The 26,773-nt window shown below is 43.3% G+C and overlaps 1 protein-coding gene across 2 annotated transcripts in view; it reads left to right on the plus strand.

Annotated features, from left to right (window-relative positions):
• The window catches only part of MYH7B (myosin heavy chain 7B), a 127,355-nt gene extending 112,614 nt beyond the window's left edge, over positions 1–14,741 (plus strand). For both annotated transcript variants that reach the window (XM_085619011.1, XM_085619012.1), the window contains 6 exons: positions 966–1,091; positions 6,994–7,164; positions 9,538–9,642; positions 13,620–13,715; positions 14,213–14,347; positions 14,599–14,741. In XM_085619011.1, coding sequence (XP_085475137.1) covers positions 966–1,091; positions 6,994–7,164; positions 9,538–9,642; positions 13,620–13,715; positions 14,213–14,347; positions 14,599–14,610 — 645 coding nt within the window. In that variant the 3' untranslated portion in view covers positions 14,611–14,741. The remainder of the gene's footprint in view (positions 1–965; positions 1,092–6,993; positions 7,165–9,537; positions 9,643–13,619; positions 13,716–14,212; positions 14,348–14,598) is intronic.
• The last annotated feature ends 12,032 nt before the right edge of the window (positions 14,742–26,773 follow it).

Consider the following 26,773-nt stretch of genomic DNA (forward strand, 5'->3'; position numbering starts at 1 on the left):
CATAACTGCAAAAAGCATTGCCCCTTTTGAAGGGAAGAGAACATGTTGCTCCTAGAGTGAGCTTGTACATATACTGGAAGAGTGTCTTCCTTTGGTTCCTAATGCGGAGAATGGGGATGTATATTAAGGGAATATAGTTCACTATGAGAGCAGTTCACCATTTACAATAAGCATCATTGACAGCCTTTAGGAGTTTGCCTCAGGCACCCTTCTTGATGGGGCCAGCTGCCTTTAGTGGAAGTTCTTCTTCCAGGTTTTGTCTCACAGTCAATAAACATGGGCATTCTTAAGGTTTAGTGCTAGCCGAAACGTTTTACTTTTAATAGAATTATGTCCATAATATACATACATATAGGGACCTTGATCCAGCTCTCTTTATCCATTGGTCGGTTAGTATGTAATTCACATTTTTGTTCTGCCCACCACAACATACAGCATGGGAAACAGGTTTTGGCCCACATAAGCCATTAGCTCACCTCTCTGTGAGTGATGCACTTACACACGAAAAGTAATTCCCTTGCACAGTTTTACAAAGACCATTTACAAACAATGGCAAAGCAGAGTGTTGACAGCCAACGATAGACTGATTGGCTTTACCAATGCTTGTTTTAAATCTTCAGACTGCTGGAGCCGTCAGTTACTGTTTGTTTGTGCCTGTCTCTCCGTACTTTAGCATTGATATCCCTATATATTCTCTTATTTTACAATATCTTGTAGTCTATTGCTGTGCTGCCACACCTTGTCTTGTGAGCTGTATCGCTGTTTTAACACCACACTATTTGATCAAAGTATTCTCTGTGTATAAGAAAAGCAAATGTTCTAAAGCATAAGCATTATTACAAACTGGAATGCAGGTGTAAACATTGTTCTTATATAACTGTGTTCATTTGTTTCTTGTGCTTTTTCATCTGTGACATCTTTGAATTTGGTGAAATTGCTGAGCCTAACCTGTCCTCCTTCTTCAGAACACAGGTCTCATTAACCAGAAAAAGAAACTCGATGCAGACCTTTCCCAACTGAGCTCAGAAGTGGAAGAGGCTGTGCAGGAATGTCGCAATGCTGAGGAAAAGGCCAAGAAAGCTATCACTGATGTAAGAGCACCCCTACCGCAAGGATGAGCTGGCACCGGAGCAGAAGGAGTATTAAACAAATTTGGCGACTATCAGAAAGGCTAGGATAGGTTAAAGAATTTGGGCTCGCACCAGCTACTTAAGGGCTTTTTTACTGTAGACGATCACTTTCCTTACTGACATTTCTGATACCTCTAAAGGTGAACAAAAAAGCTGCGTTTAGCCATCCACCTCCCTCCTCTGTACCCTGAAATCAAACGCTGGTCTTCCACACACTCAACAGTGCACAGTTCATGTTCACAATGTTCAGGCCACGCGAGTGACATTCAACCCAGGCTAATCAAGGCTTCTCAGTTCCCCCCTAGGGAGAGGGGGGGCATACCCAGTATTGGAGCGCACGACCACCTGGAATTTTTAGGTTTTGCCTACAGCGCACATGCGCTGTCAGCCAAAGCATGTGTTCTTTTTATAATAAAAAAACAAAAAGCTTAAAAGGTGCTGAGAGCTCACCCATTACTTACCTTTATTTACTGTCAGTTGGCTACCATGTCATTCTCATACCTTTACTTCAGCGCTCCCGTTTTGCCTACGGGATCCAGCTGGGCTATGAGGCTTCGTCAGTGCCGTGGAGCATGGACCATGTGCAGCTTACCGTAACCAGTGTCCTTCCACCGGCCGCAAGCTCCTGCAGTCCTCTTTTGTGACTTTAGGACATGCACTTTTATTGAGTGCGTGTCCAAAAGTAACTCTCCTTCTTCCCGCATGTGTTTCCCCTCACTTTTGCCCTCTGTTGTTTTTCACCCACCCCGCCCTTCTCCCACTCTCCCATATGTTGAACCCCACATACACTGTGGTGTTTTTTTTTATATGTTGCATAGCAGGGGGGCTGCTGTGCAACATGGCTTAAACAAAAAAGGGCCATGACGCGGTCAATGCTGGCTGCGTCATAGCACTTTTTAAAACTTTAAGCCATGTAGTAATTCTCATTCATTCCTCCTGCGTTTCCTCCACCACACCGCCCTCCATTGTTATTCACCCACCCTTCTCCCGCTCTCCGATGTATTGACCCTCACCTCAAACACCCTGCGCTATTTATTTTTTTTACATATTGCACAATGGCATGTGCTGCTGTGCAACATGGCTTAAAGAAAAAAAGTGATATGATGGGTTCAACACTGCCCTGTCATAGCACTTGTTTTTGTTTTACTTTATGCTGCTATGCAACTCGCACACAAATTGACAAAGCCAATAGATTTCGCATAGGGGAAGCCTATTGGCTTTGTCAATGCTTGTTTTACTTATAAGAGAGGTATCTCTAGCATCCCCAAACATTTCTCTCATGAGTTTTGCCAATAGACTCCCCTTAGATGGAAGACTCACCTTGGCACTTTCCGTGCAAGTCAACTCTTCAGGTTTACCATTTATTGATGAAAAATTGGGGATGAACTTTGTGACTTTTACACAATTGGACCAGTCTTCCCGGGGCCTCGGGGCTTCTTTGTCACAGACACCCCTAGCTCATTTCATTGACACGATGTGCTTGTTGGACGCAAGGCGGTTTTGTCATCCCACAGAGAGGAAATACATATTTTTCTCGGGGGTTCACAGAACCTTTTCTCGGCTTGATTATTTCGTCCTGGCCAAAACACAGGGCTATGCGATCAGTGAGGCGCACATTCGGCTGCACATACTGTCACACCATTCATGGGTTGAGTTGCGGATATTGGTAGGGGAGAGGAGGGTCCACCTTGATGGCGGCTGAGTAAATGGACCCTGGTGGCTGCCCAGTTAAAGTTGGCCCTTCATGACGTCACACGCGTGGATCTTCTTCATAATGTGGGTTCGGCTGCTTCCCCTGGGCTCCTATGAGAGACATGGAAGGCCATGATACAGGCTTCATCAATAGCTATCGTGCTGCACACTGCAGCCACACAGACTTTGAGGTAGAAGAGTTGGGAGGCGAGACTTCTTGTGCTGAGGGCTCAATATCTGGCCTCTTTGGATCCAGCGGTCCTCCAGGACTCGCTACACACCGGAACAGTCCTACATCATACCATGATGAAGTGCGCACTCGGCCTAGACTGCGGCTCAGAGTCGCATCTACCAATGGGGAGATAAATCCAGCAAAACCCTTCTTTGGCTTTGCTCCACCGCATTCTCTGGTGACCCTATCCCCTACGTCTTCAATGCCCGTACGGAACCTGTAACCGGCCATTGGCTGATTGGCAGCACCTTCGCTGACTATTATAGTGCGCTATATGCTCGCCAGAACTCTGAGAACATGCCGGACACTGAGTCATTTGTTAGGTATCTCCCTGTACAAATCCTCTCGCCACTTGACGGGGAATCTTTAGAGTCAGAGATTATGATGGAGGAGCTGGGACAGCCTTGATGCAGCTCCAGCCGGGGAGGTCGCCAGGTCCGGACGGCCTTCCGGCTGAATTTTATAGAGCCACTTGGGCACTCACAGGCACCCACTTGCTGGGAGTTTTCCGGGAGGCCCAGGGGGGGGGGGGGGGGGGGGGGATTTGTTGAACCTGACCCTTAACACTACAGATATTGTCATTATTCTCAAACCACGTCAACCACGGGAGTGTTGTGGGTCTTACCGCCCAATCTCGCTTTTAAACATTGAAGTCAAGTTGTGGGCCAAGGCACTGGCCAATAGGCTGATCATGGTCATATCTACTTTGCTTCACCCTGACTAATCAGCTTTTATGCCAGGCTGCGCTACAAGGCATAAGATATGGCGAGTGTGTAATGCTATCTCTCTCTTGCAGTCTCACCATGACAAAAGCATACTCTTACTGGTAGACTTCTGTAAAGCCTTTGACTTCGTTTCTCGTCCGTTTCTGATTTCCCTCCTGACATGTTAAATTTTGGACCCCAATTTATCAGCTACGTGAAACTCGTTTACACTGAGAGGTTCGCTCAGGTCAAGGTGGGTAGGGCTACCTCGTCCCCTTTTCCAGTTGAGCGGGGGACGTGCCAGGGATACGCTCTCTCTCCACTCCTATTTGCTTTCTCAATCGAACCTTTGGCAGGTTGGGTCCATCTCGACAAGCAGCTGCGGAGGCTTGAGTGGGGGCCTGGGAAGATTTTATTTTATTTCTCATTTTATGTAGCACTTGAATGCCCGTGGGCGTCTTGGCGCTGCTGCATATGTTGATAAAGACCATTGACTGGATCTACTCACTGACAGAAAAGACAAGTCTCTGGGGATTTCCTAAAAGATAGGAGATCTGAACAATTCTTTAGAACAATAGGGAAAGAGTTTCATAGTTTTGCTGTCCTCATCAGAAAGCTTCTTCCACCCCAAGATGCTTGTTTAAACCTTGGTAATACTAAATGCTTAAATTCCAAGGATCTGAGGTTTCTGGATGGCACATACAATCTATCCTTAAAATAAGCAGGGTTTATATTGTGCAGGGCCTTAAAGGTGAAGCAAAGGGCCTTGAACTCTATCCTCTTTACCACAGGCAGCCAATATAGTTTGATCAAGGCCTGATACACAAACCGATGTTTAGGGATTCTAACAGAAGTCGGACAGATGCATTCTGTAGCATCTGCAATTTAAGAAGGAATCTTTTCAGAACGCCCATGAATGGGCATTCCCATAATCCTATTTAGATAGAGCCAGAGAGGTAACCACTGTTTTCTGAAGATCTGCAGGAATAAACAGGCAGATTTTCTTGAATATTTTCAATATAAAAAATACTGATGATGTAAGGGCATTAGCCTGATCTTCAAAGTTGTTTGCTATAAAAAAAAACCAGGATCTGACTGGCACAGGGAGAGCCCCCACTTCCTGGGGCCACCAGCTTTGAGACCAAAATGAAACATCTGAGCCCGGTAGCAGAACCTCCAGTTTATCAGAGTTGAGCTTTTAACAATTTGACACATCCAATTGCTTATTTGAGACATGCAAGCATTGAATCTTACAGCAGTGCCTTCAGGGTCACTTGATATTGAGACCACAATTTGGGTATCATCGGTGTAATACACCACCGAGAACCCAAAAGATTTAATCAGCCTAGTCAGTGGGGTGACATAAAGATGGAACAATGTAGGGCTCAATAAGGAGTCCTGAGGCACCCCACGTGGCAGGCAGAATTTGTCAGAAATTAATAGTCCTAATGCAACATGCTGCACTCTCTGATTAAAAGTATTTTTCAGGCGAAGGGTGAACCCACTTATTCCTAGCTTGGGGAGCTGGTCGATCAAGATAGTATGATTGACCATATTGTAGGGTGCTGAGAGATCCAAAAGCATCAATGCAGCCTTTCTGCCACCATCTAGGATTGACATCATCTCCTCCGAGGCAGCTGCTAATGCTGTCTCCATACTATGTGCAATTCTAAAACCATACTGGGTGCCATCCAGCAGGCTGTGAATATCAATAAAAGACATACGTTCTGAATCCAGAGCTTTCCCCAGTAACTTTGCTGGAAAACGTAACCTAGAGATGGACCTATAGCTTTAGTGGGTTAAGACCATTTTTCTTTATTAAAGGTAAATTGGAAGCTTTCTTCCAATCAAGGGGGAAATAGTCAGTATTGAGTATTTCATAAAAATTGCGGTCAATTGGGTACTTCAAATTTCTGGAACAAGATAGGCAATTTTTGGGGGGGCAAGGGTCTGATGGAGATCCAGATTTAGTAGCCATAATTTCATTAGATACCTGCTTAACACTAATCTTAGCAAAATTTGTATTCATATTTTTCTATTGTTTGTTTTCTTTTATGGTTTTAATGACGGCTGTAGCTTTCAGTGATACAGTCAGGCAAGATAGCCCTGTTATTTTTGTCATTTCTCCGATGTGTCTATTGCGGGTTCATGGTTTCTAATGTAGCGCCTCTTCTTACAATTTTTTAAAAAGTTTTGGAAAAAATAGTATATTTTCAATGTAATTTGGTTTTACCACACGCTGCGGCAAATTGCAGTTACATTTTTTTACATAATCTGGTTCCTTGTGAAGCACTCTAATGTCCTTGCACCAAGTTTATTGCAACAAAAAAAAAACAATAATAATAACAATATTTTCGATTTTCTAAGCGAGGCCTCCAATTACAATATACCCCTGTTGCAAGTATAAAGTATACAAAGCACATCCCACTCTTAGATTTACCCAGGAACCCACACTGCATTACCAAGATCACATTTTGCAGTCTCATCATCATTTTGGTAATAACAACACATCTTGTTTTTATTTCCTTTTCGAGTTCATCATCTCTGTTCAAGGCCCAACATTCACATATGGTTTTGTCTGATGTGTGTAACATAGACAGCGAGTGAGATAAATATACTTGGCGATGCCTCAAATCACCAATCCAACACAGTCATGTACCAGTTTTACAAGAAGGGCAGAGGAAAGAGAGGCTGGGGTTGGAAAGGCAGTCTTTTAAATGTTGGTCGGATAGAGCATAATTGTGTGCTCAGATTTCATAACTGCAGTTTGAATTGTTGTAGACTGATAGAGACATGCTGAGTGGATGGTAGCTTGTTCCAGAGTTGCACTTCACCACCCAACAGCGGGTCAACTCTTCAGTACATCTGTCTTTGATTTTTTATGCCCAAATATCCAGCGGTGGCCAGCACAGGAAAGTATGGTGGGGTGGTGAGGCGGGGCAGGCCGCGGCAGGGAGGAGTCATCAGATGACAGAATAGGTATTATTTATTTATTTAATTATACATAGTCCGTCGACTTCCCCAATCCCACCCTGCCCCGCCCTCACCCCACTGCTTTTGACTGTGCCGGCCGCCACTGCAAATATCCACACTCCGCCCAGCCTTGCCATTAGTTTATTCAGGCATCAGTGTTTGTAAGCTTGCTGTCAGCTTCAGCAGAGCCAGGTTGGACGTTCTGCTGGGGTTTCTGCGAAATGGTGGTTTCTATATCTTGAGTGTGCTTTGGTTTTCCTAGGCGGCCATGATGGCAGAGGAGCTCAAGAAGGAGCAGGACACGAGTGCTCACCTGGAGAGGATGAAGAAGAACATGGAACAAACCATCAAGGATCTGCAGATGCGATTGGATGAGGCAGAACAGATTGCGCTCAAGGGAGGCAAAAAACAGATCCAGAAGCTCGAGACCAAGGTGAGTGCGCTACACTTTCGAAAGAATTTGGCCAAAACAGTTTTGAGACGTGTTGTCAGTGTGCATACGGCAATCAGGGACCGATTTACGAGAATTATGTTAATGTAAAACCTCAGCGTATGCTGCTGATTCAGTAAATCCTTCATCAATGAAATTGCCATTGACAGAATAACAGCCCCCTGTAGTAGTTGGGCTGATGCTGGTTCTACTGCATCTGCAAAGAAATAGAAGATTTTATGTAGACTACGGCTCATCTCGAATTTAGGCCCTTAGCAAATTGATTTCTGATAATCTGATCTAAATAGATATTAAGTACCGCATGGCTGAAGTGAGCCATTTGGATGAAAGACGATGATTGATATCTGATAATCTGATCTAAATAGAAACTAAATACCATATGCCTGAAGTGAGCCATTTGGATGAAAGACGGGTCCAAAAACTCTCCACATGTCAAATTCTAGGAGGACATTTGCACACCAATTGGGCAAAATACAGGTCCAAGAAGCTGAGATGAGAATCATCTCATCTGAAACCATCATTAAAAATACAGATCAAAAATCACAAGCAATGTTTTGTTTCATGCTGTGGAACAGACTTCAAGCAACAGCAGTGGGGAAATAATCAGATTCCAGGTCACTGAGTTAACCAAATTGTGTTTCCATTGTAATCAATTTGGTAGAGTACTAAAATTTATGGACCAAAACAATACGCATGGCAGTTGCGAAATTCGGTCGAAAATATTGAGCATAAATGAGGCTTGCACTTTTCCTCCCATGTTGCTCACTTTCATCTAACACCAGGTAGCCAGTCAGTCAGTCAGACTTTATTTCGATTGTATCAATCATAAAAGACAAAAAGTTACAAAAAACTTTTTTTAAAACAGGTCATATTAAAAATCCATGATTTAAAAGAATATAAAAGTCAACGACCAACATTTAGAAGTAAATGTAAATGTAAATGTACAGATATTTATATAGCGCAAATCACCAACCGGTCTCTAAGCGCTTGCTTAGGGAACCCGTCCTGGTATTCCCCTGTGAGATAACCCAGCAGGGCATCCACAAGGTGAAAGCCAGGCATCCCGCCGCGAGGGGCCATTGTGGAGATTAAGCAAGCTATTGCCCAGAGTCGCAGAGTGTGAACCCATGAATCAAGTATGCACTGGAGCGAGAATTATCGAGTCCATGGACAGGGCCCTCAGTATATAAAACACATGATAATTAACACATATAAAAATATACAATAGTACATACAGATATACACATACATAGACATATATATTTATATATACATATATACATAAAAGCAATGGTGGCCATAAGACCACCAAAAATCGTATATCAAAATACTCTACACACTAAGTAACACACTGTCAGACACAGAAGTGTGTATCAAAGCAAACATAATACTACTATGCTGGTCCCATGCCCAAACTCTTTGTAGAATTATTAATATAAAACCTGACTAGAGTTATGGCCCCTCATATTTTTAGCACGGATAACCCATTTCCAGCTCAGAAATTTGGCAACTGCAATTGCGATTGAATCCTGAGTATTAGTTTTCAAAATCCTTAATGCCTCCATGCTTGATCTAGTGCCCATATTGAGGCAAACAGGTTTGAGCCATTTTATCCTAGGATGCTTGTAAGCAGGGCATACAAACATTATATGGGCTATTGTTTCAGTCTGTGCTGGGCATGTAGAGCATTTATCATCCGACCTTGAGTCCCAGCATTTTTGTTTAATTCTTTTAACGGGAGGGAACCCACCCTAAATTGATGATACCGCTTCCTTTCGTGGGGTTTAGTGATCACCTCCCAATAAGTTTCAAGCTCGGTCTCATGTTTAAGTTCCAAAAAACGCCTAGACATAGTAGACCTTACTGTGGATGAAAAGCGCTTGATCTTAACCATATTCCAGTATACTGCTTTATACACTTTTTTAGGTGGAAATGGGTTATGGGCAGATTCCTTCCACAGGCTACTCATCCCCATATCAATCAGGATGGTTTTTAACTTATATAGCCATGTAATTCTACGTGAGCAGTCTGCCTCCCTTACTTCGTACACCAGGTAGCAGCTAGCCTTCAGTTAAACAACTGAGTGAACAATAAAATGATGGATAGACTGGTGTAGACAGCATCATCTTTCAATATTTTCAAACACCAAAAATTTACAAATCAATCCGCGTAAATTAACAGATAATCCAGATTATTTTATGTGCTGGTATTCAACATTACAATATTACTTTGTCAATATCTCTTTCTTTTTGGATTTATGCAGTCCCAGATTTCTAAGGAACTTGGTTGGTGTCTTCAGTACTTAGCTTCTAAATAACCAAGTCACGTTTTACAGCAATCCCTTCTTCTCTACAGGTGAGAGAACTGGAAGGAGAGTTGGAGTCTGAACAGAAGAAGAGTGCAGAAACTCAGAAAGGTATCCGGAAGTACGAGAGGAGGATAAAGGAGCTCACATACCAGGTACGAAAGAAATTCTCAACAGTGAGCTTCAGCCCACAAGACCTAGAAGATATAGGGAAGGTATCATGATCAGATAGCTAAAGGAGTTTAAAGGAAGGGCGTTTAAGTACTGATCCACAGATAAACCTATCAGTGACAAACACCAACGCAAACCCACCAACACGTGAAAAGGAAGCTTGAGCAGAATGTAAGGGAGATCCCATAAACAACCCTTGGCATTTGCACAATAAAAGCTGTCCACGTGGGGCGGCTTCCATGGCGTGAATGACAGCTGTGGGAATCAGTGTAAGTATGATCCCCCGGTGTCCCTTTCAAATGAGGTACTTTTTTGGCATTGCACCTTGTGTCTCCTTCAGAGATAGGGTTTACAGCAATTAAACTCTGCAAATGCAGAGAACCATGCACAGACGTAGCTACCAATAGTTCAGCAGATGCAGTGGGCGAAGGCACAGGGGTATTGGCGCCCCGCTGCACCCCAATTATAGCTGGTCTTTTACTTCCAAACCAAGAGACTGGGGGTCCATTTGCCTTACTTGCAGTTGGACTCTTGGCACCTTTATTAGGACACCGGATGCACGTCTGTTTTCCCTTCCAATCTACATCCCTGAATTCTCCTCTGGTCAGAGGAATCCTGCTCCATGAATATTAATGAGCCAGAATTTCTGCAAATCATTGCAACCAGACTGTGTGCTGTGCCGGGCTGTTACATCACAAAGCATTGTCAGGTCACATTATAGAAGCTGTGCAAATACAGCATCTGTGCAGCGATCTGGACAATAACGTACTTACCCATATTTACGGACAATTAGAGCAAATGAAAGTCTACACAAAAAACTATGTGGAGAGACATTTGAGTAGAATTACAGAACAGTGGAAAGGCTGGGGCACATTTAGCCAACAGCAAGCATTTAACCACCATATATGAAGAACGACCTGTACAACGCGGTCGTTACACCGCGGTATGTTTACATCGCGGGCGTTACAACCCAAGTCATTACAACGACTTGCACTGGATGGCGCTCTAAACTAAGGAATAGTATGATTTACTATTCCAACACCTTCCCTACTGTTATGTAGGCTGGAGTTGGAATAGTAAATCATACTATTCCTCAGTCCAGCGCCCTCCAGCGCAAGTCGTTGTAATGACTTGCGTTGTAACGAATGCGATGTAAAATACCGCGTTGTGAATGTATGCATTGTAACATCATACATTCCTATATATCTATGAATAAGAAAGAGGTGAGTCAGACAAGTTTGTGGCTAATAATCAGAATGTTATTAATTGTTGGAACTGCTCAGTTTTCACTAGTATGATCTTCACACAAACACATATCTGACATGCGGATGAATGAATGAATGAATATTTTCTTTCAAACGTTTTGCTGATCTCTTCCCGACTGCCTAGGATGCAGTAATTAGGTGAATTCGTTTGAACACATGAATCAATTGGTATTTCAAGAGAGGCCTTCTATGTGCTTGATGTAGTGTTGTGCACTGCCATCACCGCTGACTTATATGAAACTTTCAATTTCTGTCAAAAGCCCAGGAAAGGGTTGGAACTAAGCCACATCACAAGCAACTGTAATTACACAGAAGCGTTTGATGTTAGACATGCAGGCTTCCAGGCACGAAGGAATACAGACACAATGTTCTTGGAAATGTAGGAAATCGAAACCTATAATGGAGAAGCAGGCATGCTGCCCTTAAAATCCTTCACATGCATTTGATACCATGTATCAGAAACTGGTTTGAAAGATGCTAGTGGAAGTGGCCAAGGTGTACAATATTGATTTACTTCATCTTAATTGCTTCACCTTGGTACATTTGGGTAAGAGTGACCCCACCTCTAAAATATTATTTCCTGGATGATAAGTTACTGTTTATAAAAAATCCAGAGGCAACTGTGGCTCCTTTAATTCAAGAGTTACTTTGCTTCTGGAGATATTCTGGAGTCTGAAATAATACAGAACTGTTCCACATCACTGATAGTACAACGAAATGTTTACTGGAATACCCCATGAAGAGGGTTACTGACTGTCAAATGCCTCTGTATGACTGTACATAAGAAATCTAATCAGATAGTTCAGCTTAATTGTGGCCAGTTATCGACAAGTAGATGCACCAGGCAGAGTTGCCTTGATTAACAAAAATAGTACTTCCTAAACGCCTGTACCTTTTCAGAAACATCCTCATACAGCTGAACAAACACGTCTTCACTACACTCAGAACCACCCTGATCACATTGGTTTGGGCAAACCCACCAGCCAGGATCACCTGGAATACTATGGTACTTCCCTATGAACCAGGGTGTTTTGAAGTACCGAACCCAGAAACGTATTACTTGGTGGCACAATGCCACTTTGTAACATTCTTGTATTACCCATATACTATACCCTATCCCTAAGTGAGACCAAACTCGGGAGACGCCATTAGCTTAGCTATTGCCGATGGGCCTTCCGAAACTCCAGGAAGAGGTCAAAACTGTTGCCACCACCTGCCGGGCCTGGAGATCTTTGCACAGTAAGACAGGGAAGACATTCCAGTGACCTTAAATTGGTGCATAACCCATTGCTATGTCAAAGATGGCTATAACAGAAATAGGCCCCCTGTATACGGATGGAAAATTTATCATATTAGCATAATGTCACTCTAAGGGAGATGCTACTATGCTACCTGTGTTAATTTACGCTAAAATACTTAAAATGTCAGGCTTTCCAGATAAACTGACTGATTTCCCACCAAAGTACACCAATCGCCCTCCAACATTGCATGTTGAACAGCTTCTTCCTTTTAAGAGTATTTAATACATAACTGTTTTAATCATGTTGGCAAGAGCCAACCTGTTTTATTTTCTCAGCATGACAAACTAGTGCCTATATACCCTCGTGTTTTGCCTCCATACAAATTGAATATCAGCTGAAAATCCAGTTCAGAAGATCAAAATTCTTTTAAAAATACAGAAAACCAAAGTCTGCTGCAACAGTGAAACGTGCACTGTGTCTCTAGTCTGAGAGTGGTAGTGGTAGAAAATACTTAAGCGCATGTGTGCCATAGTGCTTGCAGGCGAGAGTGTTGATCCATGAAACAGCCCCTATCCACTGCCTCAGAAACGTACTATGACGCTTGCAGGGTCCAGAGTTGACACATTTTTAGGGTCTCAAGAATAGTTCCTGGTATGTTGTAGACTGCAGTGTGTGTATGTACAATGTAAAACATCCAGCAGGATAAGCAGCTGGGGTCCGTGCAGGTAAGAGCGGTGTGCCGGGTTGGGGGTGATTCAACTGACGACCACAAGAGAAAATTAGATAAATAATTAATTTCCCCTCGTTGTTGTTTATTGAAATCCACCCTCAACCGGCCTTACCGCTCTTACCTGTACGGCTGCAGCTGATGATAAGCAACCAAGACTGTTATTTTATTTTAGGAATGTGGACACTCAACTAAAAGGTTCTGGCCATAGAATGTTTTCTAGTAGCGCAGCTCCTACAAATGTAGACCCAACCATGGCGACTTGCGTCAGTTGTATGAGGAACACACACACATGTAGCCGAACTGAGTACCCTACATATTTTAAATGAACACTATATCACTTTATTATCTAGTGTGGAGTACAGGAGCCATGTCCCTACCATTGACCATTGTCTTGAGTCCAGTCTCTCATATCATCAGCCTCACATATGAATGCACATTGAATGATCTGCTGCCCCTCTCTACCCGCCCCACACATCCAATGGCTAGGAATGTTTCTGCATGGCTTGTGCCTGCCTTTTAAAATGTCCCTGTTCTACACCCTGACAGTAGGAGAACCAACATATCAAAGTCATCTTTCTGATGCATGAAGCATGGCCACATTCTCCATGACCTGACAGGGAAATGCATGAGAGCTTGAGAAAGTGCATGGTTATGAAATAAGCATTTATTTCTGAGCACGTGCACACCAGGCACCATTAACCCTGAGAATCATATATTCCCCTTAGAATGAGGAGGACAGAAAGAACTTGGCTCGGATGCAGGACCTGATCGACAAGCTACAGATGAAAGTGAAAAGCTACAAGCGGCAGTCAGAAGAAGCGGTGAGTAAGGATGCAATCCATTCAGCCTCACATTGGAGCAAGTAGTATGTGTGGTTTTCATTGGAAAGCTATCTCAGATCACGAAAAACCTCCAAAGCAGTGTATTATCAGTAAGAATTGTATGACTACTGAGTGTGGTTCAGTGTGAAGGTTTGAAACCTCAGTACCTTCAGCGTAACTATAACAAGGTCCATGTGCAACGAGGCTACAAAACTAATACTATTTTTTCGGTAACAAAATATCAGTAACTCCAATGATCACTACAGTAGTGCTCCTCCATTTTGACTGGACAACAATTATTTGTTTTTTAACATCACATATGATCTAAAGTGTATGTTAATTAATTACAGCAAAACTGGAACCCAGCGAGATATATTTTGCTCAGCTTTATACCTAATACTTCTAAAATGTTTGGAATGGAATGTATCAAATCAAGAATAACATGCTTGTCCTGAAGTCTTTTCTTTCATGACTTTCCTTCTTATAACATTCCGCAGGAGACTCAAGCCAATGCAAATTTGGTCAAGTACCGCAAAGTACAGCACGAGCTGGATGATGCTGAAGAACGCGCAGACATTGCAGAGTCGCAGGTGAACAAGCTGCGCACCCGGACCAGAGAGGCGGTGTCCAAGGTAAGGATTGAGGATCACCCGAATGAAATCTAATCCAAGGGATTTAAAACCGCTAGCAAATAACATTCCTCTCCAATGTTCATCTGACCATTTATTAGGGTGTGAAATGCAAAGATAAGGTGCTATATCCCACTCTTTGTACTCCTCAGTGGAGTGAGGGCCCAGTCTATGAGTGATTCAGACAACGATTTTGTATAGTAACCGCTGGGCGTACCTTGGGATTCTGATAGTTCTCCCATTTATCTCCACAGCACGAAGAGTGACGAAGCCCGGCATCTCCTCCATCCAGACCATCCTGTCCTCAGTCTTCAATAACTTTGTGTAGACTTCAAGCGTTGACAGCTGCAACAGCTGTAAACGTACCTCTAGTGTGAATAAAAGCAATTACTGAAACTGACAAGAGCTCTCCACCTCTTCATTCCAGCTAGTGTACTAAAGAGTAGTCTGTCCTCAACACTCCAGTCAAAAGGTTGAATGTTCTGCAGGCATTGAGTTGGGTGAATGGGGATAGTTGAACTTTAAAGAGACTCATTTGCACCAAAAAGTGACCAGGAGGCTGCACTCTCGTTACTTCCTTCATAATACGATTTTTCAAACATAAAAAGGTGAGTGAGCATCCAGCTTGCATCTCATATGGGATTCGTCTTACAGAGCTCAATGCGGATCGAGGAGGGAGATGGCTGGCTTTAAATGGGATAATTAGGCCTAAAGGTGCGACAGTTGTGGGTTTACTTTTTTTTCTTTAATTAATTTTTATTTTATTTTTTCCAGTCAGAAAGTTCAAAATATAAGTCTCAAGAAACAAGAGTATGACTTTACACAACAGAAAGCATCATTATGGTCACATAATAATAAACAACAACATAAACCAATACAAAAAAAGAAATATAACTAAGGCGCAGGATATTCCTAAATTCCATCCAATATGTATTAGTTAGTCAGTAATATAAAGTGTCATTTCCCAGCTGAGACCCGCCCAAGTTTTATCAAATTTCCTGAGTGATGAAGGGCCTCTAGCTTCAGCAAGGGCCAGCTCTGGCACGTATATTTGTCTCAAGAGCAGCCACCATTCAGTTGCTTTAGGGGGAGCCTCTGCGATCCAAATTTACACCCCCCAACTCACCAGGAAGCTTTCTTTAGATCTATCCTGGGGTGTGACCCAGAACCTATACTTGGAATTTCCCCCAGTGATGTATGACTCTCCTTGGACATGGACCAGGTACCTGACCTGACCCTAGCCAGGAAAAGGGACAGAGTAGGAGGGATGTGTGAGGGAGAGGAAGGGAGCAGCGAACAAGAAGAATACGGGCAGTGTGAAAGAGAAGACAAGCCGAAGTGAAAGATGAAAGAAGAGGGGAGGCAAAATGGGACAGACAGCGCTAGACGTAGCAATCGTGTGCAGTAGGCTTAAAATATAGTTATAAAGCCTGCAAATGTTACGATTAGCCGCAAAAACGTCACTATTAAAGATTCAATTTAGAGCGGTTATCGACTGGAGATAAAGCTGCAATGTACACCGGATTAAGGCACTACATAGTACTTTTCCCAACTAGTTCTTTTTCAAAGTGAGGACAAAAAAACCAAGCACTCTTATGTATTTATTTTCTAAGTACCACTATTGCATGATATTGGTGGGCGTGTGCTGTTCGACATGCAGCGCACACAACTGGGTATGCCTTACATGTGGTATGTTCAGTTGTGTATATTGCGTGATATGAAACAGATCCTCATGTCTGGGAAGCAGCAGTAAGGGAGTTTGGCTGAGGAGATAGGGAGACGGAGTGACAGATGAGGTGAAGATACTAGAGAAGCAGGAGTAGAGGTAGGCTTGTTGGTAGCTCTGGAAGGTTAGAACACTGCTTTCGGAGGGTGTGAACATAATATCCTCTGGGCCTGACTCAATGCGTGACTTATACTTCTGAGCAATTTACACTTTTGGCAATGTTGATTACTTTTTGTCTGTTTACAATATTTGAGTATTAATGTATTCCAAAACTGTAACTTACATGTCTCTACCAAACTGAAGGGCCTGGGGCTGTGCACAAAGGTAAAATACACTTTCGAGTAAGCTGGCATTAGAATTTTGTGAGTGGCCAAGGGTGGAGGGGCTAATCAAAAGTGTAAGAGTAAATCACACTTGTAAATTACTCAAGGGTATAAGTTACCTGTGAGAAAAGCCCCTTCAGTGTTTCAGAGATAATACATCGGACATTTGAATTGCATTATATTTAAAAACATCATTTTCAACATACATTTGCTAAGCTGTAGGAAAGTACGCCCCCACAACGTTTGAGTGAGTGAGCTGAGTAACAGATACATCATATTTAGGGCCTCGTTTACAAGCCCATTGCGCAGCCGGTGCATCACTTTTGTTGACACACCAGCAGGGCAATGGCTTGCCCATATTTACAAGGCCACTTGAAGGCACACTGCATGACTTTTCATGGCCTTGTAAATATGGGCCCCTTTCATGCATTATTCTGCATGAAAGGGGCAATCCATGGGTATTGCTGTGGGTTTTCCCACGCAACATCCATGGAACCTGACACATTTCCAGATTTACAATGTTTTGGAAAGCTGGGAATGCGTCAGAATCCTACGCCTCCCCTGGGGAGGCGTAAGGGTGGTGCAACAAGGAGAAACACTTATATTTCTCCTCGTTTTTCTCCTCTTTCTATGCATGCTGCAAAATGCAGCATGCATAGAAAGAGGAAAATGCCATCAATGATTGTTTTTGTGCAGGAGGGTGTCCCTTTCTGCACAAAAACAATCATACCCAACTTCCTCTGATTATTGCCACTGAAGAGCTCAGACAAACCTTCGATAGTGGTAGCAGCATTGCCCAGATTCTTTTAGACCTATCAGCTGCTTTCAATACGGTCAACCACAAACATATGGTTGACCATCTAGCCTCACTTGGGATCAGGGATAAGGCACTTTCCCTGCTAGGCTCCTTCCTATACGAGAGTTCTCAATCTGCTGTTTTGGGTGATTATGTTTCTCCCTCTTTCTCGCTTCCATGTGGAGTCCCTCAGGGATCTTCTTTGAGCCCCACCTTATTTAATCTTTATGTCACCCCTTTGGCTAAATTAATAAACAGTTATGGTTTTGCGTTGGTGTCTTATGCAGACGACACACAGATAATTGTTTCAGTAAATAGCCAATCAAACTCAACAGCGGCCTTTTTTCATGACTGCATGTGTCATATAAGCAACTGGATGTTAGATAATTGCTTAAAGCTAAACTCATCCAAAACTGAGGTGCTACTTTATGTAGCAACAGTTCCTCAATCTGGACAGATAGCTGGTGGCCCTCTAAACTTGACCCTCTCCCAATCCCCATGAATAAAGCAAATAATTTAGGAGTACTGTTCGATACTAAACTGTCATTTGAAGTTCAAATCAATCATACTACCTCTTCTTGTTTTTCCATCCTCAAAGTTCTGAGGAAGATACTTCCTTTTATTCCTTCTGACCTAAATAAAAGAGTGGTCACCGCACTCATCTCATCCAGGCTTGACTATTGTATTGCTCTGCTTACCAGCACACAAAAGGGCTGCATCAGAAAACTCCAGATGGCACAAAATGTGGCAGCACGACTACACTTCCGGATTGCAAGATCCAAATCCGCCTCTAAGGCCTTGATGCCACCACACTGGTTGCCAATTTCAAAACACATCCAATTTAAGGCCCTTTGCATCGCTTTTAAATCCCTGCATAGCCTAGGACCAGAGCACCTTTCACTATATCTTAAACCATACATTCCCGCAAGATCCGTTAGATCAGCTGTCAGCAGTAACCTCATCATTCCCAGGGCTAGAAAGGTTAGAGGGGGTGGTTGGAGCTTTACCGCTTCAACGACAAGGCTCTGGAACTCTATGCCATTAACACTTAAGAAAGAATCCAATCTGTTAAGATTCCGAAAGGGCTTAAAAACCTGGCTATTTAGATGCTGATCCCCTGGCAATTCCATACAGTCCACTCTGTCTGAAGGTAGCGACTAGACACCTCTGGGTATATGAAGCGTGTTATACATTTTTCATTTAATTTCATCCCCTCAATGCAGGCACCCTTGCAACATGTGCAAGGGTGTCTGCATTGGCGCACAGCTGCTGTTTGTGCACCAGCGCAGGGGAGGACAGGAATGCGCCTTTTCTTGTAGATTGTATTGTATTGTAATTGCATTTATATAGCGCTTGCTACCCCTGACGAGGCGTCAAAGTGCTTTTTCGGCGAGTAGCACGCTTCCCCGGGACCCATAGAGGATTAGTGTTGAATTAGTATAGTGAAATATGAAAAGGTTAGTCAGTTATTTGGATTCAGAAGAATAGCAGAAGGATAGAAGAGGAAAAAAGGTTTGTATTTACATAGCGCTTGTTACCCCTGATGGGGTGTTTAAAGAGCTTTTTTTTGGCGAGTAGCACGCTACTACGGAAACCTATAAAGGATTAGTTGTGAATTAGTATGGTGAAATATGAAAGTAATTTGAGGGGTGGATATTAGTCAGTTATTTTGAGTGAGAAGGATAAGGGAGGGATAGAAGGGGAAGAAAGGTTTGCATTCATATAGCACCTGTTACTCCTGATGGGTGTTGAAGCGCTTTTCTGGCGAGTAGCAAGCTACTCCGGAACCCATAAATAATTAGTGTTGAAAATTAGTATAGTGAAATATTAAGTAATTTGAGTGGTGGATATGTTATTCAGTTATTTGGATAGAGAAGGGTAGGCTGCGGGATAGAAGAGGGACACAGGTTGGTATTTATATAGCGCTTGCTACCCCTGATGGGGTTTTGAAGCGCTTTTTTGGCGAGTAGCACCCTACTCTGGAACCCATAAGGATTAGTGTTGAATTAGTATGGTGAAACATGAAAGTAACTTGAGTGGTGGATATGTAAGTCAATTATTTGGATTGAGAAGGGTTGGGGAGGGGTAGAAAAGGGAAAATGGTTTGCATTTATATAGCGCTTGTAACCCTGATGGGGTGTTGAAACGCTTTATTGGCGAGTAGCACCCATAAAGGATTAGTGGTGAATTAGTATAGTGGAATATGGAATTTGTGAAGTGAACATGTTAGTCTGCTATTTTAGATGAAAAGGATAGGGGAAGGATAGAAGAGTGAAGGATTTTAATATATATTCATTTTTCTTTGGAGGTCATAGCAGTAGGGGGAGACTTTTGGATGAGTAAAAAGGGGTTTTGGATGGGAAGAGTCAGAGGGAATTGTTTAGAAAGTTTTTTTTTTGGGTGGAACGGTAAAGTAAAAAGAGGTGTCAGATGATGCAAGGAGAGGTAGAGTAAGGGAGAGCCTAGAAAGGGTTGGAGATCATAGTAGTGGTATGGGGTTTGGGATAAATGAGAGAGTGGATGTAGAGGATATATTGATAGGTGTATAGTGTGAGAAATAGGGTAGTGCATTGGAAAGAGTAGTAGAAAGAAGTCTGAGATGAGTCAGAAAGTTGGGCTAGAAGATATATTGATAGAAGTATAGGCTGAGAAATAGGGTAGTGAATTGGAAATGCTAAATTAGAAGAAAGTGATAAATATATAGATCCATAAGTACATTGAAAGTATATAGATGCATAACGGAAGTAAGTATATGTAGATTAAAGATATTGATAGAGGTACAGGATGAGAACTAGGGTAGTGCATTGGATATGCTTTTTTCAGGAGAAAAGTAACAAACACAGAGATCCAAGTACATGGAAAGTACATAGATGCACAATGAAAGAAGTACATGGTAGAGGAATACCGAATAGCTTACTGTGGACCTATAACCTAATCTCCACAATCAGCATTAACTGATGAGTTGCATTCATTATACAGATGTAGATTTTAGGGGCAGAAGAGGGTAGGTTGGCTGGCCTTTTGCGGACTTAAGTAGATAGAGAAACCCAACTAGGGTTGGTCATATGCTATCAGGTACTACACATAGCATGTGCTAGGTTGGTTTAAAAGGGTAGATCACACCATACAACCACCCACGTGTAGATAGATTTTATTTTATTAGGTCCTGACGAATCACCACCAGATTGTTTAACTACCAGGCGAGAAACATGTTGACCGCACAATAGAGCGCCCAACCGGAGACATAATCTCAGACATGCGCCTTTGTTTCTTTTAATCAGGGTGGGAGACCCAATGATTAAAATAGTCTTCGCTAATACTCCCTTACCTGTTTTAAAATTTCTTTCAGGTTATACACCTCCACACTTTCATCTACACTTATTAGGCCCCTCACCCCCACAGCACCAAACAGCATTTGGAATAAAAGATCTCCGCCAAAGGGCCCCTCATAGGGAGCCCGTCAGGTATTGCAGCGCCGACCTGATGAGGAGCAGCCCATATGATGAAGCATGACACCTTGCCGGGTGTGTGAGGGCCCTATATTCCAATAGGAGGAATCCTCATCCTCCTACACTTCACGACCACATAAAACCAGTTTTCCATTGTCTCGATATTAGGAGCAGCATATCTTTTGTATCTTCATTATTGTTAGGGCATGTATGCTGGACCTGTCTAAAAAGCCCTCAGTCCCTCCTTTGTGATTGACCGATGCTATCATGGCAGGCAAATCACTTGGACTGCATGGAGGAGCGATTAGACAGCTGCTCCACTCATATGGACGGTGCAGAAGAGAGGATTTGTGGTCTAGAGGACACTGCTACTTCAACAACTAAGAGGCTAGAGAAGCTCAAACTTCACCTTAAAACAGTGGCCAACAAGAATGAAGACCTTGAAGCGCATGTGCACCACAACAACCTCCGCATACTTGGCGTTACAGAATCCATCAACACTGGTCACCTAGATCTCCTTGTGGAATGCTTGCTCTCTGAATTCATTTGTCGCCAGAGATTCACCTCCACTTTTGTTATGGAAAGAGAGCATAGATCCAATGGCCAACACCCTTCCAGCATTGCCTACATTTTTGTGGGCCGGTGGAAACAATACTTGTGTGCAACAAATGAATATGGAATTAACCGTCACAAGATAAGTGATGCCTGGTTCCTTTCCACAGTAGCCTTGATCATTCAGCATCAAATAAGTCCCATTAGAGAGCAGCTTGAAAACCGGATGAATCAAGGCGGCCGGAGAACCCTTCAGATAACAGGACAAGTTTTCAACCAACGCATTACAAGCCCCATTAAGTGAAATGTCCTTACAAATCAAGAACCAGCTTACAGCATTCTCACAGTTGGAACCACTGACAAAAACGTCCAAGTCCCCATTCCTGCACCTAAACTTAAAAGGTAGTTCCCAGTATTCATGTACAAATCCTTCCCCTAACGTTTCATATCTGCCTACCTGATGGTGTTGTAGACAATATTGGAATTGAAATATCGTGACTGGTAAGGTGATGTATCCATGGACTATCCAATCCGTTGAAGGCGTTTCGGTAACAGTGGAAGTTAATGGTTCTAATTGTTCCAATGTGCATCATGGTATACTTTGCATCTCTACATTCCATTAATATCTTTCTCTCAGAGAAAGCATATGAAGAAAACAGATCAGATATTTTAATATAACAACACAGCCCCTGTCCTGAACATGAGTTTTGAAGTGTCCAGCTTAACAAGACAATTGACAGATGTTGTGACTGTCCATGTTGTAAAATGGACATGTCCAGTTGTATTATGTCAATTGCAGATGATACTATGCTGCCCAATGAATATATCCTAGAGGATAATGTGGTTGTTCTATTGTCAACCACTGCCAAAGTCTTTTCTAGATTAATCCTATCAATCTCACGCAGCCCTTTTGAAGCTTCCTGTTGAGAGACTTTCCATAGTTCATTGTATATTGCATACAAGAAGCGATTTTGACGTGGGTTCCAGGTACCCAACAAGAAATCCCTGGGATCCATGTCATCAGACAGAAGGGACAAGTGTTGTTTCACCTGAGACAGTGTCAAGGTCTTTAGCCAATTGAGGCATAACTGCCTAACACTGTATGACATCACTACCCCAGAGTGTTCTGATTATACATAATGTTGATCAGGCCAATTCATCTTAAATACTTTGGTATTACCCAGGAATCTGGACTGACATCCATTAGAGTCTACTGGCCAAACCAACCATCACTTCCAATTGGGGTCTGACAAATTGTACGAGCTGTTGGGTATTATAGCATCTAGTGTATCGACACTGTATTGTGTGAAATGCTGCTAGTTCTCAAAACGTGTGAATGTGGGAATACGTGATGAGTTCAAACACTTCATCTTGGCTATTTCAAGACAGGAGGTTTGTTGTACAATCTTGTTCAGGAAAATCATTTGATGTGATAATAGGCATGCTCTAAATAAGGCCTCCGTTCCCTGAACCTGCCAGTCCTTTGTCCCCTAAATAGAGTTTGTATCTATTGTGTCTTTCCAAAAGTCAAAACCCTGTGCAGACAGCTGGGAAAGAAAAGAAGCAGAGTATATCAGCTTAGTATTAGTTAGCATATTTTTCTTTGCAAGTGTAGGTGCCAGCCTGTAGAAGTATGTGGCTGGATCTAATGTGTTAAAAAACCAGAAAGTGGTGACCATGGTGTTGGTAACAGAACATATCACTGTAATTAGATGTACCATCATACAAATCATCTGAAAAAAACACACTTGACTGCTCTAGATCTTCTAGAATATTATGTACTGTATCAATGTCCCAATCATCAGAAATAGTACTAGAGGTGATTATATCATTTCAAGAAAATGTAAACAAATATGGAATTTGCAAACGTTCAGTGGGGCTATACACATCATACGATACCCAGTCCTATACTATTCCTTCTGGAACTGGAACTGTTGTAATGTTCTCCAGGGACAGGTCCCTTTGTTCACAGTGCGATGATGCATGTGGTTTTAATACCAAGTGCCAAAGATAGAGAGCACGCACTTGTAGCTTGAAAGGGAGATGCAGAGGCAATGGTGGCTCAGGTTTAGTTGAATCTGATGAGAAATTATCATAATCTTAAAGGTGGGAAAGGCAGTTGGCCCCAATGAACTTCCTGTCGAGTTATTCAAGGGCTGGGCCTCTAAAATAGTGACACCTCTACGCAATATGTTACAGGAGGCGCTAGAAGCGGGACACCTACCAATTGATCAGCGGGCGGCCACTATTGTAGTAATTTACAAGCCTGCTAGGCCCCCAGACCTCTGTAGCTCGTACAGGCCGATTTCTCTTCTTACTGTCGCGGTCAAGGTACTGGCCAAGACCCTTGCCAATAGACTAATACCGATTATAACCGGGTTGGTCCACAGAGATCAATCGGGATTCATGCATCACAGAAGTACCTGTCACAATCTACGCCGGCTATATGGATGATCCACACGATGCGAGATCCTGATGGCCCGCAAACTGTGCTGATGGCATTAGACACATCCATGGCCTTCAACAGCATTGAAGGGCCATACCTATTTGCCATGCTAACAAAGTTGGGGTTTGGCCCTAATTTTTTTAAGTGGTTGAGACTCCTCTATCAGGACCTGATGACTCAAGGGCGGGTTAACAGTGTGTTGTCCAGACAATTCCATCTGCGGCGGGGCACGCGACAGGGGTGACAGCTGTCTCCCTTATTATTTGCATTGTCATTGGAGCCCTTGGCTCATTGGATCAGGAGGGACCCTATGATATGGGGTATTGAGTTGCCGGGAGGGTGGGAAGAGCGTATATCGTTGTACGCTGACGATATTTCATTGTATCTCACGAGGCCCTACCACTCAATTGCCAGGGTACTCCATCTCTTTGACTTGTTTAGGAGCTACTCGGGTTACACTATCAACTGGGAAAAGTCTGCCAGAGGCTACTGGTACGATGTACGGCTCCGGTGGTTACGGAGGGTTTTAAATATTTGGGGATTCAAGTGGTGCGGAACCAGAAGTTGTTTTTGGACAAGAATCTCAGCCCCCAGCTGGAGCAACTCCATAGTGATGCATTACATTGGCAGACCTTGCCTTTGTCTTTGGCAGGCAGGGCGGCCCTCTTTAAGATGATGGCCCTGCCGTGCTTGCTGTATATCCTACAGAATACCCCCTGTCCTGTCCCGCCAATGGTTTTTAAGAAGATCACCCAAGCTTACTCGGAAATTGCTGTGGCAGGCAGGTACGCATAGAATAGCATTGCATAAGCTGCAGAAAGGAGTATATGATGGAGGCCTGGCAGTACCAGACATACATCTCTACTATTGGGCATCGCAATTATTAGTAGTAAATGATTTGGTATACTCGGACAGAGATGAGCCTGCATATAGAGGAGACTGAGATGCGATGCCTGCGGGAAATTGTGAGCCTCTGTTGTACTCAAGAAAGAATGCTGCTAGCTTGCCTATACTTAAGGTAGTTGTGACGTGCTGGAGGGAGGCTAATAAGGCCCTGGGGTGGCAAAATAGGCTGCCCAATAGAACGCCTCTGTGGGCTAGCGCAGAGTTGACAGTACTAGCCTCGCTACAGGGGTTCGCGGGCTGAAGGACGATTGGAATAGACAGACTTGGGGACGTATGGAGAGAGGGAACCACACTTTCGTTTGAGGACCTGCAATGGGAATTTGACTTGGCTGAGACCCGGCGGTTCAATTACTTGAGGTTGAGGCATACACTGCTGGCGCAGCTGAAGGGCGACACCTTCCTCCCTGATTGGTCTCCCCTAGAGAACCGGTTATTAATAGATCCTATCCCTGAGAAAGCCACTACAACAATATACCGGAAACTCATCAATAATCTGCCGGACCAGTTGACGGCCAACAGGGCCGCCTGGTCAGACAACCTTGCCAGTCTGGAGGATGAGGAGTGGCAGGAGGCGCTCCAGGGTGCAAGGGAGATAGCAATACGAATGCATTTCCGATTATTCCAGCTGTGGATCCTGCATCGCTCCTACTACCCTTCGACACTCCTGTATAAGATTGACAGGCTCCATCAGCGCAGTGTATCCGCGGCTGCTGGGGCGAGGGTACTTTTCTCCACATTCCATGGGAGTGTCCTAAAATCGCACAATTTTGGCCGAGAGTCACAGCAATTATGGCCTGAGTAGTGGGTACTGAAGTGCCGCTTGACGCAAAGTGGTGCTTACTTATCATCAAGGGAGAGACAATTTGGCCCAAGTATGTCACCATTTGGCTTACCCTGGCGGCCGGGGTCGCGAAACGCAATATTGCCAGAAGATGGGGTGCGGCACTCCCCCTCTTCAGTAACTGACTGGGAAAAAGACTTGGATTGGTGCCAAGGAGCAGAGGAAACAGTCTACAAAAATAGAGGGTCCATGAAGAAATGGGGGAAAGTGTGGGCGCCATGGAGGGTGTACAGGGGGCTATTGGACGACTCTGAAGAAGCCGGAGATGATCTAATTGCCTAGGGAGCGTGGTTGGTCTGATGTGGATTCCTCCAGGTTTGTATGATGATTCCTGCATCACCCTGTCATTTGCGCTTCTGACCAATGTAAATGATTACCCGATGTTAATGCAATTGTAAATGTTATTATACTGTCTATTGAGCTGTCCAATAAAAAGAAAACAAAAAGAAATTGTCATAGTCCACAAAGTAGCCAGACGCCATCCAGTCTATTTTTGGCAGCTCAGCAGGTTTCGTAGAACCAGGAGATGACTCGAGCTTTGGTATATTGCCGCAGATCTTGTTTACTTCGAGTTGTCGAATTGAAATCTGTGTCTCTGTACTAGTCGACTGTACAGTTTCTGTGATAATGATGCATGTGGTTTCAATACCAAATGCACAACTTGGCCTGCAGAGCGTTCTGGGAGATAATCTGCGTTCAGAAGCAGAAAGAAGACAGTCACCAAACCAATCCAGAGGACCATGAAAAGTAGCCCAATTGTAATTCAAAGGTGCAACTAAGGAGTAACAAAGCATGTCTGTTCCAGCCAAATATAGAGAGCACACACTTGTAGCTTGAAAGGGAGAGGCGGCGGCAATGGTTGCTCAGGTTTAGTTAAATCTGATGAGAAATCATCATAGTCCACAAAGTCGCCAGATGCCGTCCGGTCTATTTTTGGCAGCTCAGCAGGTTTCATAGAACCAGGAGATGACTCAATCATTGGTATATTGATGTAGATCTTGTTTTCTTCAAGTTGTTGAATTGAAATCTGTGTCTCTGTACTAGTCGACTGTACAGATGCTGTTGTTTCAACAGGGAGAAGAAATACTACAATGATGTTAACTGTTTCTTGCTGGAGCGGGAAATCATCTTTAATTATTAAAGCTTCCATCTGAACTTCCTGTATGTTAGTGAGAGGATAGCAGTGGCTACCTAGGATACCACACGGGCTGCTGTTGAGAATCGGCCACATAATGTGGTTTGATAAGATCAATGGAGACAAACCTTTTGTCTCGTCAACCGGCAAGGGGCAGAAGAAGTACAGTTCTAGTACGTTCGACGGCCAGGACAGGTACAGGTATGATGGTCCAAATTCTTTCTTGCCCACAGTTTTTTGCCTGACAAGATCCCC

Source organism: Triturus cristatus, chromosome 7 (assembly GCF_964204655.1).
Source record: "Triturus cristatus chromosome 7, aTriCri1.1, whole genome shotgun sequence".
Taxonomy (NCBI): Eukaryota; Metazoa; Chordata; class Amphibia; order Caudata; family Salamandridae; genus Triturus; species Triturus cristatus.